This window comes from Thamnophis sirtalis, unplaced genomic scaffold (assembly GCF_051295495.1).
Source record: "Thamnophis sirtalis isolate CommonGarterSnake01/CBP01778 unplaced genomic scaffold, rThaSir2_p1.2 scaffold_13, whole genome shotgun sequence".
Classification (NCBI taxonomy): Eukaryota; Metazoa; Chordata; class Lepidosauria; order Squamata; family Natricidae; genus Thamnophis; species Thamnophis sirtalis.
Genome location: NW_028261393.1, coordinates 10,928,296 through 10,949,406, shown reverse-complemented (window position 1 = coordinate 10,949,406; position 21,111 = coordinate 10,928,296). Strand labels below are relative to the sequence as shown.

Genomic DNA, 21,111 nt, shown 5'->3' with positions numbered 1-21,111 from the left:
AAGTCAAGAATAAAGCCAGGTAGATAAGAACCATTGGCAACTTCAGATATCTAACCCCTAGGTGAAAATGTTACCGTTTTATCACTCGATCACCCGCTTCTCCCCCTTCTACATTTAAAAAAATATATCAATCACATCGACTTTGGTGACAGTGCAACACCTCCCTCTATGCCCATGTGACCTTCAGAAAGGACAAAATGTCACACTATGGCCCCTGAGCATCTTTTACTGATTGGTATCATTGGTTTAAGCCAATATGCACATTTCACCTCTTCCCCTTGGTTTGGATTGTCTTCCCTGTGGATAAATATCCTGTGAATCGTATTTTGAGATAACTCTGAACCATTAAGAACCCCTTTCAGCCACCGTTCTGAAATAGCTGACTGAGGAATTCTGGGAGTTGAAGTCCACACTGTCTTGGGCTATAGTTCTCAAGTTACAATTATCTTTCCCCAAGGATACTTAGCCAGTGAACATAAAGGAATGAATACTTACCCTTAACACAGGTCAGGACACGCGCGCCTTCCCGAAGGGCACAGGTCTCTCCAAGCGGGCAGCTGCTTTCTTTGCACTGGAGGTGGCCTGCTGACTGGCAGGTGCATTTTTTTGTGCAGCCTTCCAAGTAAATGTGCTCGCCAATCTGTTGAGCAAAGTCCCAGAGTCAGTTACAATAAGGAAAGCATTCCCTCCCTCCCTCAGTTCTTCCAATTTTTCAGTTTTTTGAGTTTTGCCCCATTTTATGACATATTTTGTCACAGTTGTTAAGTGAATCACTGCAGTTGTTAAGTTAGTAACCCAGTTGTTAAGTGAATCTGGCTTGCCCGTTTACTTGGCTTGTCAAAAGGTTGCAAAAAGAGACCGTGTGACCCCAGGACACTGCAACCGTCATAAATATGAACCAGTTGTCAAATATCTGAGTCTTGATCACATGACCATGGGGAATGGTCACTAAATGAACTGTTGTAAGTCTGTAGTCTGTCAGGAATCTCTCCTAGTCTCCATCTCATGAGAAATAGCCCCTTTTTGCTCCCAGCCACATCAAGGGAGAGAGAAATTACCTTGAGGTAGGCTCCACGATATGTGCAGCCACACTGCTTCATGGTTACACACTGAGATCCATCAAAGACATAGTCCTCATCACACTGACAGCCTTCAAAGCAGTTCTCTGAACACTGACTTGGACTAGACAAGGCGGCACAGGTGGAATCACAAGTTCTGGTACATGGCTCATACTGGCTGTGGGCCGGACAGGTGAGAGCTGTGGAAAGCAGAAGAAGCAAATAGATTAAAGTCAATGTGGATTGAAGTCCACATCTCCTAAAATTGCCCAAGTGACAAACACTGCACTAATGAAGTGCTAAGGACTAACAATTACATCTTCCAGGGGAGAAGAGTACAATCTAGAGAGGCATGTTGTCTCACTGGAGCCAAAAATCAAAATGTGGCCGAGAACCTAACCAAAACAACTAGGCCCACAAACTACCACCATCCAGACCTTCCGCGCAGCCCTCAAGATCTGGCTCTCCCAGCAGGCCTGGGGATAGGTTTCCAAGTTACCCGCCCGAGTGTTGATTGCTGAACGAAAGTTGTGTTTTATTATTTTTTCTTTGTTCACATTTTGTTTTGTCTTTTGATACTGCACCCCCCTCCCTTGTGATTGTAAGCCGCCCTGAGTCCCCTCAGGGAAAAGGGCGGCCTATAAATTTTAATAAATGAGTTAAAAAAAAAATGAGCTAATCTTCCCTCCTCCTTCACTTGGGGACGAACGACATAACAAAGAACCTGAGTAAAATATTGAGAGATTATAAGCAAGTAGGCAATAAAGTTAAGGATTCTTGGAACAAGTACCCATGTTTTTTCAAAAATAAGACCCAGTCTTGATTTCCTTTGGGCTTCAAAATTAGAACTAGGTCTTATTTTGAGGGAAATGACTTGTTTCTTTGTCCATGTACTTGAAGAGGACATGGGAGGCCCACTTCTTCTGCTTCATCGTGGCAGGGCAGGAGGTCTTGCGGCCAGGACACCACAAGCAACCAGATGGAATGGGCAGCTGGGCAGTTGTGCAGATGCTTAAGAAGGCCTTGTTTTGGGGATAGGGCTTATATTGTGCAGACAAGCAAAAACGATGGTAGGGCTTATTTTTGGGATGTTATTTTGGGGAAAACACAGTAATTGCCGAAACAACTCTGGAATCTCTTTGAATCAGGATGCATCCATGGTTGGTTAAGCACTAGAGGATGTTAGGATTTAAATGGTTGTGAACTGGATAGACTCAGCCATGAATAAGAATAGTAAGGCAAGGCACAGGAAGATAGACGAAGACATTTGAGGCAGAGAGTTGGCTATTTATGGAAAGTAACTTTCTACAAACTTACGGCAGAAGGAAGAGCTTCTCCAGGCTCTAATGTTGGCACCAGTTGCCTGGCAAGCAGCTACATAGGCTTGAAGACTGCGACAAAGGGACTCCTGAGCCTCATTGGTTGTGCAGGCCTCATTCAAACAGTGTTCAAAATATTCTGCAGGGTCCACCAGTGAATGGCAGCCTATGAATGGACCTGTCTTGGATGGGATCATTCCACAGAAGTTCTCAGCTTCATATTTTGTTTTCTGGGCTTTGTTGCAGATGGGACATCTGTCCCCGCAGCCATCAGAAGAAATTACACCATTCACTGGGACCTTCCAAGAAGCCGCAAGTTCTTCTACATTTTCAGTGAGTTTTCCATTAGGTAGCATGAAGTCATCCTTCGTATTCCCATTGAAGTTGCCAGCTAGGCCACGCATATGACCCATGTAAGTACTGGGCACAGAAACCTGAATATATGAAGAAGTATCATAGAGGACTGTGAGGCCAAAGGTTGTATAGATAATGATGTTGTTCCCTTCTTGGGTGATCCAGAATTTCCCATCAGCTGCATTCATTGGCAGGGTATACAACTGCCCATCCACCTGTACCAAGAAAGAATAAAAATTGGGGATAAGTTCTGGTTTTACATGCATAGAATTTAATGCTCATTTCACATTGCTTTTGCATTAAGAAAATCATCAGAAGTAGAAAGCATGCATTTAACTCCCAAATCTCCCTCCCCCCCCACTATTTTTGAAATCCTGAGTCTTCTGAGATTAAGACCAAAACGTCACTGCTGAATGTAAAACTGAGTTTTTCTATTTGACTGTGGTGCATTAAACCCCCTAATAAATTTAATGCACCTGTTTTATTAAAAGAAAACAAACAGACAGAGATTTCTGCTTCCAGTCATTTGGGCGCCATCCCTGCAATATTTCCATGTTCTCTGCAGTTATACAAAGACCAAATAAAATGTCTGTGTGGGTGTGTAGCCCCTATTCTTCAAACAGTTTGCTGGCTCTAGGATTCAAAGCCTTTTCCCCAAATATGATAATAAAAACCCATAAAATAAACTTCCTAGTGATAAGCTCTTTCACCTACCGTGGCCTGCCACTTTAGTCCCCTCTGAAGAGTGATTGTGGAACCATGAATGAAGACCTTCAGATTCCGGATTAGAATTAAAGGACCATCACCAAGCTTCTCATTCTCTATCCACACAGTGAAGTTCTGGAGCTGAGGATTGTGCTGGGTGACTTGAGCTAAGATATAAGTAGAGGAGCCGTATAGTTCAAAATTCCTTCCATCAAAGGAAATGAAATGATGTTCCCCCAATACAATGGTCTTTCCATAGCCTATGGGGTGGCAGCCTTGAACGCCTTTTACAATCTTGCAAACCTCATATTTTCCACAGGATAACTTTTGACATTTTATGGTTGCGTTATCCATGCAGATGCACTTTTTCTGGCAGGAAGTGGTGGGATAAAACTCTTCTCCCAGTTTGTAGTATCGGCCTTGGTCAAAACAGCCACAGTTCGCATTTGAAACACACTGATCCCCACTGCGGATAGATCCAGAGTCACAAAAACATCCTTCCAGGCATGGAACATCACACTTCTGCGGTGAGATGAGGCTCTTGCACGTGGCTGGACAACCACTGCCACAGAGCTCATAGTGGGTGTTAGGTGGGCAAGACATACCTGAAGAACAGAATAAAGAGAATGTTGCTTATCAAATTATCAAAAAGAAGAGGGGGTTAAAGCAGAAGGCAAGATAAGTAAAAATGGATGGAAACTACTTCAACACATCTGGGGGCAAAAAGTTGAGGAAGGCTACTGTGATATAAATGGGGTCTTCATCAAATGACTCTCCCATTTCTATTACTGGATTTAGGCTTTATTTCATCTCTTATGCCAGCTATTTTGTTTCTCCGAAAATAAGACATTCCCGAAAATATTGCAAAACAGCAGCAGTCATGAGGTGACCATACTCACTGCCTCCTGCACCTCAAAAATAATAAGACCTCCCCAAAAATAAGGCCAAGTGCTTATTTCAAGGGGGGGGGTCAAAAGAAAACAAGACCCTGTCTTATTTTGGAGAAAACACCGTAAACTTTGAATGCAGGAGAGAAGACTTACTGCAGAAGGATGGTGATCTCCACTCCTCAACTTGGATGCCTTGAGCTTGACATGCTGTCATGTAGGAGCTGATGGCAATACAGAGGGCCTCATGGTGACCTTGATATGCGCAGGTATCATAGACACAATCATCAAGATAAGACTGAGGATCAATGGCATCATGGCATTGCCTGAAAGGCCCACTCTTTCTTGTAAGAATCCCACAGTAGGATGGACCTTGGTAGGTTTGTTTATCAGCATCACTGCACACTGGGCAATTTTCGGTGCATCCAGAAGAGCAGCCAGGAATATCTTTCACCTTCCAGCTGTTTGCAAATTGATTTTCATCCTCTGCTTGGTTTCCATCTTTCATGAGAAAGTCATCATTTTGATCTTCATTGGCATTACCACAAAGGCCACAGAGTGCATTGGCATAAGAGTCGGGAACGATGACCCTGGCATAGCTGTACCAGTCAAAGCTGACACGCAGATCAAAGTCTGTCTTGATGAAGCCATGAACTCCACTCTGGTAGATGCTCAGTTTATTTTCATAGGAAAAGGGTAGTTCCACAAACTTGCCATTGACCTGAATTAAAATAAAGAAAAAAATAGTCAAGGCATTAACAATTATTTCAAACTAAAGAGTAGATTTGGTCTTATTAGATTTCAGACTCATCATCTCCCCTATTCCACTCGATGGGCTGTTTGACAAATAAGCAAAGTAAGAATTCTATCACTATTTAATAACAATAAATTTAGACATAGAAAAAAAAAACAAATGCAAAAGATGTAATTTAAATTTGGCCCTAGAAGATGAAACAATATAACAAATAAAATAAGTTGTAAAAATTACACAAAACAATTAAAAAGCTAGCTTGATAACTAAAATAATTTCTACTTCTCGTGAAATTCTCTATGCCGAAGAACAAATTCTGTATACATTTCTAAATACTATAGATCCTAAATAGATATTTTTATGATATCAAATAAGTGACTGACATCCTTCCCATTAAACCAATATCCATTTGGAAACTGGCTGAAAAACAGTAGGGAGGTCTTGCCTTTAATATCTTCACTAAGAAATAAGAAACAAAGTACTCTATATATATATAGTATCACCTCCCTAAACCAGAAGCCAGCAATCTTTTTAGACTGAGTTTTGGGGTTGTTCCATGAAAGCATATGCAATTTTGCTTTTCTCATGAAAATTCTTGTGTGAGACTAATAAGTCTTGAAAAGGATTTCGTGGGATTCCACCTTGCAGAAGATTATTTTGCTATTATATTGGAGGAAATAAATTAAGCATGATAACATTATGGCCTGTGCAAGTCCCATATATCTGACCCCTTAAATCTGCAACTATAATCCCATCCTGGTTTGAATCGTAGCTAAACCTCCATACAAGAACTAAGAAACATTGAGAACTTAACACCTATGAAGCTCTTATGCCTGAGAACCTGAAACTTGCAATGACTCTTTTTTTGTTTATTAATAGGATATTTGAACACCCCCTTGGATTAGTTTACATGCCTGGATCTTTTCGGGAAACTCTTGGCTCATACTGATGGTAAAGTTGTAGATTTCCAGGGTCACCACTTTGGTGTAGGACACTGCCTTGTTGCCTCGGTGGTTATTCTCCACGGTGACCAAAAATGGGGTCAGAGAAGGATCCTGGGAGCAGAGCCCGGCCATTTGGTAAATGCAGGTTCCCATGAAATCATATTTTTTCCCATCGAATGTTGTATAGTGAGGCTCTCCGGTTCCTATGCAGGTCTTGTATCTGACAGCATGGCATCCCTGGACACCATTGACCACGCTGCATTTTCTCTTGCCCTTGCAAGAAGACTTTCGGCATACAGCCTTGCCTAATTTGGTAAAAGAAAGTCCTTTTAAAGCTTTGGGAAGAGAGGAAAGCATCTTTATGTAGGAAACTCTGCATTGTGGGAGGAGAGTTGTGTTAGTTCATGAGAGGGGAAAAAATCAGATGGAACCTATTTTATTAAAAGGCAGAAGCCTTTGTGAGCTGCACACCCTTCATCAGATGCAAAGAGCCACAAAAGCCAACACCTTGTAATAAAATTGGTTGGTTGGATAAGATGCTACTGGACTGCACTTGTTCAGCTTAATTACTGAAAAATGATGAATAAGCAGTGGAAAAGTAATACAGGAATGGGTGGAAGGAAGAAAAATACTTTTACACTTAGTGTTTCTTAACCTTGGCAGTTTGAAGATGTGTGGACTTCAACTCCCAGAATTCCCCAGCAAGCCAAGTCCACACATCTTCAAACCGCCAAAGTTGAGTAACATTGTCTTACCCACATAGCAAGAGAAGAAAAAGTTAGTACTTTCCATTTATTCCCCTATCTCTTATTTGCCAATTAATAAAACATTATTTACAGAGTACAGGGAACTCGAGATCAGTCATCAAGATGGACCCAGGACCATAAACCTTGCTTTTGTATGTCACAGTGCCTTTCAGGGGGATTGTCACTTTTGTGAGAACCTCATGGGCTATGATAGCAAATTCTTTTATGCCATTTCCTGTGGGGGTGACCACATAATATAACTGTCCCAGCTGGTGGATGGGATAGGTGATTGTTCCCTCACTTGTAAAAGGCAAGTAATTGTAGGAGATGACAGAAATGTCTTGGTCAGCTTCGATCAGCACCACCTTATTAAATTTGTCACTCCCCACCATTGCTAAGGACTGTAGTAATTGAATGGAAATGACTTCTCCTTCATTGATGGTTTTGTGCAGTATTGTATTGCTTGTTGACACTGTAATATTTGTCACAAAATTATATCCAGAGATGTACAGCTCAAGCTTTTGAGTACCCTGCCCAGGATTGTGATTTTGCATGAAGGCAGTAACAAAACTCTTCCCCCGGAACTTAAATGACATGTTCCTGAAAAAAAAGAAGACTCTTAGGGGGGGATAGATCTTGTCATACATTAAATTAGGATACTTCCCCATCTTTATTCTTGTTTCTGGTTGTCAGAAAGACAAGAATAAATCCAGGTAGATAAGAACCATTGGTTCCGTTACCGTTTTATCACTCCATCACCCGCTTCTCCCCCTTCTACATTTAAAAAAATATATCAATCACATCGACTTTGGTGACAGTGCAACACCTCCCGTTATGCCCATGTGACCTTCAGAAAGGACAAAATGTCACACTATGGCCCCTGAGCATCTTTTACTCATTGGTATCATTGGTTTAAGACAATATGCACATTTCACCTTTTTCCCTTTGTTTGGTTTGGCTTCCCTGTGGATAAATATTCTGAGAATCCTTAACACAGGTCAGGACTCCTTCTTGAAGGCGGCAGGTTTCATCAGCAGCACAAGAGTGGGCCTCACATAGGAGCCCTTTACCAGGGACACAAGTACATTTTTCCTGGCAGGTATTCAGCAGAAAAGTCTCATGGGGCTGGTAGGAAGAAACAGAGATTTTCGGAATTACAATATAGACATATATTGAATTTGGGATATAAACTTTATTTAATTATATTATTTATTTGAATTTATTGAATGGCATGGTGGCCTAGAGGTGGAGTTCTTTCCTCATAGTCAGGAGGCTCTGAGTTCAATTCTAGGTAGCAGCAGATATTCCTCCCTTATTTTCTTATTATTATTTTCTTTGAATTCTTTTAGCTTTTAAAAAGGGGACATTTTTGCGAAATGTCATAACAGAAAAAATGTGTCTGATTTTCTAATTTCCCAATAAATTCCTTTAGATGCTGTCAATTTAGAAGAAATATTCAGGGAAATAATCACCAGTAGGTACGTATATCAAGAAAATAATACTTTAGATACTTCTTCAGAATTTGACATAACCATTTCTGGTTTTAAGCTACTCAGAATGCTTTAAAACCTCAGCCACATAACATAATACTGAAAATACTTCTTTTGTGAAAGAACAAACTGAACTTGTGAACAGACTGTTTTTTTTAGTTCATCACTAACAAAAATCAGAAAATTGAGCATGAAAAACCATAGGTTTCCACATACAGGGTGGGACATAACCTTTTCCTAGGGGGTCACAGCAACACTTGTAATAACAACACAAATAATTCATACACCATTCGAAAGCCCATCAAAAACTGAATTTATTAACACGATTTAATAGTCAGTATGACCACCATTAGCCCTTCAAACAGCATTCAAACGAGGTGGATAAGAACACAACAAATCTTCAAACAGTTCCGTTCGATTTTCCAGATTTTTCAACACAGTTTCCAAATTCATTCTCAAAGTTTCAACCGAAACAAATTTAACATTTAATAGCTCATTCAATTCAGTTTTTTATGGGCTTTAAAATGAGGTGTCGATATTCGGTTGAAACTTTGAGAATGAATTTGGAAACTGTGTTGAAAAATCTGGAAAATCGAACGGAACTGTTTGAAGATTTGTTGTGTTCTTATCCACCTCGTTTGAATGCTGTTTGAAGGGCTAATGGTGGTCATACTGACTATTAAATCGTGTCAATAAACTCAGTTTTTGATGGGCTTTCGAATGGTGTATGAATTATTTGTGTTGTTATTACAAGTGTTGCTGTGACCCCCTAGGAAAAGGTTATGCCCCGCCCTGTACATGCACATATATCTCTTGTGTTGGATGAAGGTAGCCTGCATGTAGTCCTCGACTTAAAACCATTTGCTTAGTGATTATTCAAATATACAACAGCATTAGAAGAAAAAGGGACTCCCAACCTGTTTTCAAACTTATGACTGTTGCAGCATATTCATAATTGCGGCATCCCCATTGTCACATGATCAAAATTTGTGCCCTTAGCAACTGGTATAAAAAAGCATTCTCCCTTGATTATCATTTGTAACCTTCCCAGCTGGCAGCTGACAAAGAAAGTCAATGGGGGAAGCCAAATTTTCCTAGTGATGCCATGCTTCACTTAACCAATGTGGCGAAAGAGGTTGCAAAATAGGCACGTCCCATAACAACTGTCATCACTGAGCAGCAGAAATTGTGTTTGTAAGGTGAAGACTATCTATATATTTGCTAACCTTATAGTCGTGTCCATCTTCGGAACAGCCACAGGTTTCCACAGAAACACAGGAAAGGCCATCAAAGAAGAAACCGGCATCGCACTGGCATCCTTTTGCACAGGTGTCCGGGCATGGATCAGGGTTATTGATCTTGGCACAACTAGTGGGGCACAGGTTGGCACAGACCCGGTAGTGGCGATTGACTGGGCAGCTTGGAACTACATTGGAAAATATAAATATTGATACGGTACATATTAGTTAACAATTCTTGGGTGTTACTCAAGGCAGAGGAAAATGGAATGAAGTGGACGTAGCTACCCATTGAATGTACTGCTCAGATGCTCCATAGGATTCCCTTTAAGGATCTGAGATACACTTTATATTTTTATTACAAAGTGTTTTTTTGCACTGAGATTTCAATATCAGTTTTCAATGTCAGCAGACATGAGCTTTGTCCCGCCTTAGGAGCAGCTCTGGACCTATGAGCTGAGCTGGCTTTGAAAGCTGAGTTGATTTATGGTTGGAAACACCCTCACACTTTCCAATCAGTCATTCCAGTTCTCAGCAAGAAACCCCACATAGTGTTATGTACTTCATATGAATGGCAACAGGAGAGCCTTTAGTGATTTATCTCATGCACTTTTTTAGTAGACTAAAAGTTAAAAAATTTTCATTACTTCAGGATCTGGGGGGAATGGGATCAGAGTATTCATGTGAAGCAATGGTCCCTGCATTGTCACAATAGCCAGAGGGAAGGGGTGGAATGGGTGAGAGGGATCATTGAGAAGAGAAGCTTGCAGGCGGAATTATAGACCCCAAAGTGATCCCTGATAAAGATGAACCACCTGTGTTTCCATTCAAATCTAATAACAACATAAACAGCTCCATCAATTTATGAGGATACTTACCTGAAGTACAAAGAGCAGCAGTGCCGTAGCCTTTATCTTTACCACCTCCAAAGAGAAAAAGTCCAAATGGAGCGTCTGCGTGTTCCACTGACAGGGCATGATCTGTTATCTCCACGTCTTCTTTAGCCCATGAATAATTGGTGCCTGGGATCTGTGACCACCGGATCGTCCTGCCTTCCATTGTGATCCTACCAGATTCTGAGGATTTCGCTATAATCATGGCATGATTTGTGAAGTTTTTCATTCCATAAATGCGGTATGAATTGCAATAGCATATTATGGCAGGGATGTTCATGAGGAAAGGGTCATAGGAATGGACTCCTCTTTTGGTACCAGTGAAAAAAAACAAGACTTGGATTCTAGCATCAGCAGAGATAAAAATTGGTTGAGAGGCCGGGATCTTAAGTTGAACCACTTCTCCAGCCACCAGAGTACGAGATCCTTTCTTGGAGCTGGATTGATATTTGAGTAAAGTGTTCTCTGCAGAAACAATATATGCAATATCAAATTTTGTCTGGAAAGGAGCAGGAGGGACGATGAAGGTAGTTCCCCAGCTCTGAACTGGCAGAAGCTGCTGAACAACATGATCACAAGTTGTGAACTTGGAAACACACTTATGTCCACTCAAGACAGCCACAGATTTGGTTGATTCAATCCTGGTGCCTGATAAATCTTCTGTGCTTTGCAGCTGAATTGCTTCAAAGGCCTCAAGGTCAGTCATCAAGATGGACCCAGGACCATAAACCTTTCTTTTGTATGTCACAGTGCCTTTCAGGTGGATGATCACTTTTGTGAGAACCTCATGGGCTATGATAGCAAATTCTTTTGTGCCTTTTCCTATGGGAGTGACCACATAATATAACTGTCCCAGCTGGTGGATGGGATAGGTGATTGTTCCCTCACTTGTCAAAGGCAAGTAGTTGTAGGAGATGACAGAAATGTCTTGGTCAGCTTCGATCAGCATCGCCTTTTTAAATTTGCCACTCCCCACCATTTCTAAGGACTGTGGTAATGGAATGGAAATGACTTCTCCTTCATTGATGGTTTTGTGTAGTATTGTAGTGCTTGTTGACACTGTAATATTTGTCATAAAATTATATCCAGAGATGTACAGCTCAAGCTTTTGAGTAGGTTGTCCAGACCTGTGATTTTGCATGAAGGCAGTAACAAAACTCTTCCCCCAGGAACTTAAATGACAACTTCCTGGGGAAAAAAAAAGAAGGACTCGTAGGAGAGGATAATACCTTTGTATTAAATTAGGTTACTTTCCTCTTTGGATTCGGGTCTGTTAAACTTACCATTTCTATGTGACCACCTCAGATGACCGACTGATCCTAACAACTTGAGGATGATAGATAAAGACTTATCATTAAAATTCAGCTTAAGTAAAGTTTAATCATAATTACCACATGAGCATAGCCTATTTTTGGAAACTGGTATAATAAAAACGGTTTGCTTTTGCAGAACAATTTATCAAGTCTTCCTCCCATCCACTGCTCTAAAGCATCCTGGTGGTTCTTTAAAGGAGCAAGTATTATTTTAAAAAAATACATTTTTGGTCTGAATGGACTGCATAGTTGGACAGCAGTTTTTCTGAGTTCTCACAAGGAAGAAGTAAACTTCAGATCGCTCTTCACAGTGCTGTGATTTCTAAATGGATCAACAAATTTAAACCTGATTATTTTTTTTAATGAAACTCTGAATTGAAAATGAGGGCCACTCGATATAAAATTTGTAATCCATTCTGTTTGTGTGTGTCTGCGTGTGTGCGCATGCGCGCATGCGTATGTATCTATGTATGGGATGCAGGGGTTCAGTGGCTAATACGCTGAGCTTGTCAATCAGAACAGTCATCAGTTTGGCAGTTTGAATCCCTAGTGCTGCATAACAGAGTGAGCTCCCATTACTTGTCCCAGCTTCTGCAACCTAGCAGTTCGAAAGCAGATAAAAATGCAAGTAGAAAAGTAGGAACCACCTTGAGGGGAAGGTAACAAAGTTCTGTGCACCTACAGCATTTAGTCATGCAGGACACATGACCACGGAGAGACATCTTTTGACAGTGCTTTGAAACAGAGATGAGCACTGCCCCCTAGTGTCAGAAACAACTAGAACATATGTCCGCGGCGGATGTTGGGGTCCCTGGACATCCGTCGACAAGTGGGCTACAAGTGGACCAGCCAACAAAATGACAAAAATATAGTGCAGATGAAAATCGTGCCATAATGGCCTGTTACTACAACTCAGAGCCAGAAAAAAGAGGCTATTTAAAGCGAATGTATGAATTATGGAAACAACAATATCCAGATTCAAATGTTAGTGAACAACGACTAGCAGATCAAAGGCGATTTATTATATGGAATAAAGTGTTTAGTGAAGTTGAACATGAGGAAATTCAGGCAAATTGCAAAACCCAAAAAACAATATCACAAGCGGAAATAACTGATATTCAAGAAACAACTAAAGACATTATAGTAGAACTCCCAGAAGAAGCTCTCGGGGAGGAAATAACATCACCACCACTAGAACCAGTTATCACTGAACCAACTGATGAACTAACTCAAAAACAAAAAGAATTGAAGGATAAGATCATGGAGCATTTTCTGCTTAATGAGGAAAGGCAACGTTTACCATCACTAAAAACTGTGCCTAAGAAAATTTTGGCCCCTATCATGAAAATGGTTAATGCAGTGTTTTCAACAATTGAACCGGGATCCATCTTGGAAACAAACCAGTTAATGTACAGCGCAGCTGTAATAGTCACTAATGAACTAGGCATTAAAATTAAAGTACCTAGTCACACAACAGAAAAAGCATCAAAGCCAAAGTGAAAAATCCGTTTAGAACAAAAAGTCAAAAAATTAAGGGCAGATGCTAGTAACTGAAAGAACATGCATGAGCAACGGCTTAAAAACAACAAAATCATAGATAGGCTAATCAGAAGATATAGATTGGATACAAGAAACATCAATGAAGCTGTAGAGATTGTAAAACAGCAGATAACAGCAACAGCTAGAAAAATTGAAAGATATGAGGCACGAATCATCCAATATTAACAAAATCAGCAATTTCGATCAGACCAACGGCATTTTTATCAAAGTCTTAATGTGAATGGTGACACCAAAAGTGAAAAACCAGAAAAACAGGCCACAGTTGAATTCTGGAAAGAATTGTGGGAAAATGCAAAGGACTACAACAAGGAAGCAAAGTGGATACATGACTTTGAGAAAAGCATTGGCAACAAACACATGCAAGTATTAGAAATAACAACTGAGATGGTCAAAAATCGAGTTAAAAAGGTAAAGAATTGGACATCACCTGGAAAGGACCAATTAGATGGTTTCTGGCTCAAATATCTGACCAGTTTACATGCAATATTGGCCAGGCAACTGAATGAAATTTTACAAAAGGGCCAAATTGATGAATGGTTGACAACTGGAAAAACATACTTGATTCAGAAAGATGCAACTAAAGGAACAACACCTGAAAACTACAGACAAAACTACAGACATGCTTGCCAACAACCTTCAAATTACTCACAGGCATTATTGCAGATAACATGATGGATTATTTGGAAACAAACAACATCTTGCCAGTAGAGCAAAAAGGCAACAAAAGAAGGAGCAGGGGCACAAAAGATCAGCTTCTAATTGATAAAATGATATTAGAAAATTGTAAGAACAGAAAAATGAACTTGAATATGGTCTGGATTGATTACAAAAAGGCATTTGACTCACTGCCACATAGTTGGATGATAAAATGCTTAGAAACAACTGGCATTAGCAAAAATATTACATCCTTTACTGAAAAGGCGATGAAACAATGGAGAACTGAGTTGGCAGTAGGGAGGCAGGGCCAAGGCTGGGCCTGACGTAGAGATCTGGGCCTTAACTTCAATTCTATTGTCTATGGAGATTCTCAATTATCCAGGTCATGGTTGTCCCAAATGTGTGTTCCAAAGGCAACTGGACTTAATTTTTTTCCTTGAAAACATTTCACTTCTCATCCAAGAAGCTTCTTCCGTTCTGACTGAAGGTTGCGGAATAGAAAGATTTATGGTGTTTGTAGTTATCTGGATGTTACATTTTCAAGGAGAAAAAAAAACCCCAAGAATGTTGGCTTTTTAAAAGCACCTTTGGCTCTAGTACCCCTCAAAAAAGGCTGCCTTAGGGAACAGCGCAATTTTCCATGCTGCTAGGGCTCCCCAGGAGCTTACCTGAGGGGAAAGGTGAGCACATTGTTTACCTTTAGGTGGTGTTTTCTCTCTTTGGAGAGGCCTCTGCGGCCTAACAGAACCTGCTCCAGGACTCACCAGGCCTTCATTCTCAAAGTGGCTTTGGCGAAGGCTCTGCAGCCTTCAAAACCACCCAAAAGCACACCCCGTTCAGAGACTCTCCATTCACCCTCCATTCTCACTTCCACAGCCTCTAAAACCCCTGCGACAAAGGGGCACGCTTGGAGGTTGCGAACTGGTGTGTCACCCAAAATGTCACGATGTGTCCCTTTTGACACGTGTGGGAAGCCCCCCTCCTAGAAGAATGAGATATTTTGGGAAATATTAAAAAGAGGCAGAATATTTCATTTCCCTAAATGAGAAATAGAGAAACATGCACTTAAAAGTGCTGGCTTCCTTGTTTTTTTCCCCATCTTGTTTAAAAAACACAATTAATCGTAGATCCTGCCTTCCTTGGGGTTTTAGTCCTGTCTTGAATGGATTACCAAACCTGCATTTTTAAAAAGGTGGCCTCCTCAGTTTCCGGGAGGTGGGTGGGAAGACTGAGTCTCCTTTCTGGATTTTAAGAGGACGTTTCTCTATTTCTCATTTAGGGAAGTATAATATTCTGCCTTTTTAATACTTCCCAAAATATTTCATTCTTCTAAGAGGGGGGCTTCCCCCATCAGAGGTTCACCATCACTGTGCTCGAGGGAGAGTAACTTTAAAACGATCTTGAGGAGAAATAGTTCCAAGCTCAGCATTCCCTCCATGGGTGGGCAAATACAGAGACACCCCAAAATTCCTTCCATGCATTTGAAACAACAGAAATATACATCAAACAGTCCAGTTTACTCACCATCGATTTGGGCCAAACCTGCCAAAAGGAGGAGAAGTCTTCTCAGTGCCATACCTACAAAAGGAGAAGAGATTAAGGATTTTTTTTCTCCCTGCACCGACACATCCTGCACCCCCAGATCCACTGGGGAAACAAAGCCCAGCTGTCACCATGCAGACATCATTAATGTAACTGGCATGAAATTTTAAAGGTGAAACGATGATAATTAGTTTGTGTGCATAGCAAAACCGCCTTGCAGCCTGACGCTCGGACACCCATGGAAGATCAGAGAAAATCAAAGTGGTCATTAAGAAATGGCACAAATTTGATAGCAGATCAATAATCAGTCAGTGATATTTAAAGCCACCCCAAAAATATTCTTTATTTTTTGAATATTTGGTTCAATATGATGACACTGGTATCAATGGGAGGGCAACACAAGGGATGTTAGAAGTTTCTGGAAGGGAAAAGGGTTACATATAGTGTGTTATTAGGCGCCCCCTTGAGGGTGTTAGGCAAATCAACCCAGAGATTAAAAAGCCCGCCAAAAGTTAAGGTAGCTGGTGAGGTAAATTTAACCAGCCAATCAGAAATGCCGATGTAATATATGAATTGCATACAATGCCTGTTGTGAGGAGATTTGGTGCGCTTGCTTTAAGGCATTAGTTCTGACCAGAAATAATTTTTTTGAAATGTTCCCGCACATCTTTGTGTGATTATTTGGTATAATTCACACTATATGAAATACATGACCCAACTTTGGTCAGAGCCAATAAATATATGAAAATGCCTCAGTGTTGCAGCCTATAGTTTTGTTTTGTTTTTGCTATATTTTTTTTATTGTTTTTTTTTTTTTATAAATTATTTTTATTTTTTATTACATAGGCAACAATGGGAAAGGGAGAGGATGAAGAAAAAAAAATGGGGGGGGGGGGAGGGAAAACCCATCTTCACAAACAATATGTCGTTTAATCACAGGTGCATCCCTACTAAGTTTATACATCCCGTATCTCTCTATTGTATATTTAATAAGCACCACAATAAGCTAGGGTTTAAAAAACAAAAAACAACAAAATAAAACAAGGGAGAGAGGAAGAAAAAAAAAGGGTGGGGGAAGGGGGGGAGGCCAAAAAGGACAAAAAAAAAAGTTCAAGAAGAAAAGGGGAAAAGAAAAAAAAGGGTGGGGGGAGGGGGGAAGGCCAAAAAGGACAAAAAAGGTCCAAAAAGGAAGGGGGGGGAAAAAACAAAAAAAACAAAAACAAAAAAAGAAAAAAACCATCATCACATGCAGCATGTCATTTGATTACGGTTGTTTTAACATCTACATCTTCAAATAATGTTTACCATCTCAGATATTTCCTCTAATGTAACTAAAGGTCTCATTTTCCTTCTACCATATATATTCAGTTAACATTAGCATTGTTTTCCCCCAGAGAATATACTTCTATTCATTGTTAACCTTGCATTTCATACCTTCAAACAGAGATCTTATTCCTTCATTGTTCAACAAGGCATCGCTGCCTATATATACCAGTTTTCATTTGTTCCCCTACTAGAATTGCCTTATCAGCAGCGAAATATCATTATAATAAATTCTTAACCTTATACATTATATCACCAGACCTTATATTAGTACTTCCTTATATCATTGTTGAATTATTTCACAGCATAATTATATCATCATTTACTTTTTCCAATTAAGGCATAAGTATATCATTTTTCATTTCCAAAATTTTGTTCTTTTTCCCTTAGCCATTGATAAAACAAGTCCCATATCTTATAAAATTGTTCATCCTCTTGCTCTCTAATTTCAAATGTCAATTTACTCATTTCGGCACAGTCCATTATTTTTCGAATGATTTCTTCCTCTTTTGGTATTGTTTCATTTTTCCAGTTTTTTGCAAATACAATTCTGGCTGCTGTTACAACATTTACAATCAAATATTTTAAGTCTTTGTTGTAGGTTTCTGGTAAAATTCCCAATAAAAAGACCTCTGGTTTAAAGTCTATTTGTTTATGTATCATTTTCTCCAACCACATGTGGATTTTAGTCCAGTATCTTTTGGCTTCAGTGCAAGTCCACCACATGTGGTAGTATAAGCCAGGTATCTGGTGACATTTCCAACACTTTTCTGATTTATTCTTAAACATTCTTGCGATTCTGGTCGGGGGTAGATGCCACCTATAAAACATCTTATACAAGTTTTCTCTATATGCAGTAGACATTGTCATTTTGTAATTTTGAGACCACAATTTCTGCCAATTCTCTAAATCAATCCCATACTTAAAATTTTTCCCCCAAGCAATCATAGTTTCTTTAACTTGTTCTTCATGCAATTTAAACTCCAATAAATATCCATATAGTTGCAGCCTATAGTTAAGGGACTAGTCCTCGTGAGACTTTTGAGAGAATCTGAATCTGAATAAGTTTGGGTGAAGTAAGGGAAAGTAAACATATCTCTCAAATGGTCATTTTTAAAGTGACAGTATAAGCAATTATGATATTAGCAATAATTGTCGAGAGGGATCTTGGAGTCATAGCAGACAATCACTTAAATATGAGCACATAGTGTGCTGCAGTTGCCAAAAATGCCAACATGACTTCAGCAACAGTGGTCAACACCTGAAATTCTCTACCTGACTCCATTGTTACATTATCTAACCCCCACAGCTTCAACCTTAAACTGTCTAGTGTGGACCTCACCCCATTCCTAAGAGGTCAGTAAAAGGAGGCGTACATAAGCGCATCATTGCGCCTATCGTCCCTGTCCTACCGTCCTCATTTACTTGCACTCATTCCTTCTTCGTGCCCATGTTTATACTTATACCTGTTATCTAGTACATGTTCAACAAATTTAAAAAATAAAAAAGCCAACCCAGTCCAAGGCTGCATGAACAGAGAGATAGAAAATCTTTCAGCATGTGCACATTCTTTTGGGGAAAAAAAATATCTCAGATTATTGTCAGATTTCCAGGGAATTTATCTGCTACAGAGTTTTCCCCAGCTTGGTATCTGCAATCTATAATGGGATAGAAATCCCATCCATTAGGGGAATTTTGGAAGAGGTGCTCCCAGAAGAAGAGCCTGTATTACATAATCTTCAGGAGATAACAGGATGACAGAGTTGGAAGCGACCTTGGAGGTCTTCTAGTCCAACCCCCTGCTCGAGCAGGAGACCCTACCCCCATGATGGCGAACCTATTGCCAATGGCCACAGGTGGCATGCAGAATCCTCTGCAGGCACGCCAGTGGTCACCCCAGTCCAGCTCCACCATGCATAACTTTGGGTCTCTGGGGCGCATGCGCTGTGGGCACTCACATTGCATTTTTGGGCCTCGTGTGGTCCCCTGTGCCCCATTTTGGCCCTGGAAGGACTCCTGCACCAACCTGGAAGCCAAAAATGGGTAAGGGAGCACAGGGGGTCATGCGGGGGTGGTGGAGCATGGGGGGAAGGTCACACTGCATTAACAAAAAGGTTAGCCAGCCCTGCCCTATACCATTCCAGACAAGCGGCTGTCCAGTCTTTTCTTAAAACCATTAAAGCCCCCACAACTTCTGAAGGCAAGCAATCCCACGGATTAATTTTTTCTAACCGTCAGGAAATTCCATCCTTCCGAAGTCGGTAAAACAAGGACCCAAATTGTTGGGAACAATAGGCTGACTCTATAAATTGCTTAGAGGGGGCTGTAAAGCACTGCAAAGCGGTATATAAGTCCGAGCGCTATTGCTATTTAGGCAATACCTACAAGGACTCCACCTTCCCATATTTATTTCGCAAAACGTTAGAGTACCCCACTTACCTGTGGATGAGAGCCTCTATCCCAGTGCCACCTTTGCAGGCTTGCAGGCGTGGCATGGTGTGGGGGGCATGGTATGGCTCAGTGGGCATGGTTCAGTGGGCGTGTCTCAGTGGACATGGCAGCAGAAGGATATTGTTAGATCCCCATTTCCTCCCAATCAACTGGGACTCGGGAGGAAGAGAATAGATGGGGTTTGGCCAGTCAGAGGTGGTATTTACCAGTTCTCCGAACTACTCAAAATTTCCGCTACCAGTTCTGCAGAACTGATCAGAACCTGCTGAATACCACCTCTAAAAAACACCCAAGATGGACAGATAATATTATTTCTTACGGTACCTGGTGTGTAAATTTCCATTCAAAACTCTTTTTGGATTGCCTTAATCTTTAAATTTTAAAATTTAAAAAATCCACATCATATGAATTATTCAATTAGCATTCTGGAACATATTTATTTTATTTGTCTTTTTTTTAAAAAAAATCTAAATGCAATTCCTTCACATCGCAGCTGGATTCCAAACACAGTGTCTATTTGCAGTTTTCATAATTTGAGTTGCAGTTTGCATGACAACCTGCAATTTGTTTGTATTGTATTTTTATTGTATTTTATTATTTGTATGCCTTCTCCGGGAGGACTCAGAGCAGCGAACAATTCAAGGGGGAAAAAAGAGGGAACATAAAAAGACAAAATACAAATAATAAAAGTAGACAACAGTCGCACAACCATACATGTCGAGAGGGGAAGGAACTCATCACCCCCAGGCCTCCTGGCAAAGCCAGGTTTTGACGGCTTTTCGGAAGGCCTGGAGAGAGGTGAGGGTCCGAATCCCTGCGGGGAGTTCATTCCAGAGGGCCGGAGCTGCCACAGAGAAGGCCCTCTCCCAGGTAATAGCCAGGTGGCATTGGCTGGTAGATGGCACCCGGAGGAGGCCAACCCTGTGAGATCTAATGGGTCTGTGGGAGGTAATTGGCAGCAGGCGGTCTTTCAAGTACCCAGATCCAATACCATGAAGGGCTTTATAAGGTACGACTAGCACCTTGAAGCGCATCCGGAGACTGATCGGTAACCAGTGCAGCTCGCGGAGGATAGGTGTAACGTGGGTGTACCGAGGTGCACCCACAATCGCTCGCGCAGCTGCGTTCTGGACGAGTTGAAGTCTCCGAATACTCTTCAAGGGCTGCCCCATGTAGAGCGCATTGCAGTAGTCCAGTCTTGAGGTCACGAGGACGTGAGTGACTGTTGTGAGCGCCTCCCGGTCCAGGTAGGGATGCAACTAGTGTACCAGGCGAACCTGGGCAAATGCCCCCCTGGTCACAGCCGACAAATGGTGTTCTAAAGTCAGCTGTGGATCCAGGAGGACCCCAGCCCTGTCTGAGGGGCGTAGATTTTCACCCCCCAGCCTGAGTGATGGAATATTGACCAAGTTTTTGGGAGGGAAACACAACAGCCACTCGGTCTTGTCTGGATTGAGTACAAGCTTGTTAACCCCCATCCAGACCCTAACAGCCTCCAGGTACTGGCACATCATGTCAATCGCTTCACTGAGTTGGCACGGGGCGGACAGATACAACTGTGTATCGTCCGCATATTGATGGTGTTTTATCCCGTGCCGTCGAATGATCTCACCCAGTGGCTTCATGTAGATATTAAATAGCAGGGGGGACAGGACCGAACCCTGAGGAACCCCGTATTTCAGGGGCCTAGAGGTCGACCTCTCCTCCCCAACTAACACCGACTGCGACCTGTCCGAGAGGTAGGAGGAGAACCACTGAAAAACGGTGGCTCCCACCCCCACCTCTCGCAACCGTCGCAGAAGGATACCATGGTCGATGGTATCGAAGGCCGCTGAGAGGTCAAGGAGCACTAGGATAGAGGAATTACCGCCATCCCTGGC

The 21,111-nt window shown here is 41.2% G+C and overlaps 2 protein-coding genes across 2 annotated transcripts in view; both read right to left on the bottom strand.

Annotated features, from left to right (window-relative positions):
• The window catches only part of LOC148043052 (IgGFc-binding protein-like), a gene marked incomplete at its 3' end in the record, with an annotated part of 91,027 nt that overhangs the window by 26,707 nt on the left and 43,209 nt on the right, over positions 1-21,111 (bottom strand). The window lies entirely within an intron of this gene.
• On the bottom strand, positions 132-19,308 carry LOC148043054 (IgGFc-binding protein-like). Its single transcript, XM_087727918.1, has 12 exons — positions 19,220-19,308; positions 15,440-15,493; positions 14,613-14,722; positions 10,371-11,573; positions 6,856-7,446; positions 5,989-6,353; positions 4,480-5,044; positions 3,446-4,041; positions 2,376-2,946; positions 1,059-1,258; positions 496-640; positions 132-181 (listed from the first exon to the last, which is right to left on the bottom strand). Exons 1-12 carry the CDS (start codon positions 19,306-19,308, stop codon positions 132-134), a joined length of 4,539 nt encoding a protein of 1,512 aa, XP_087584044.1.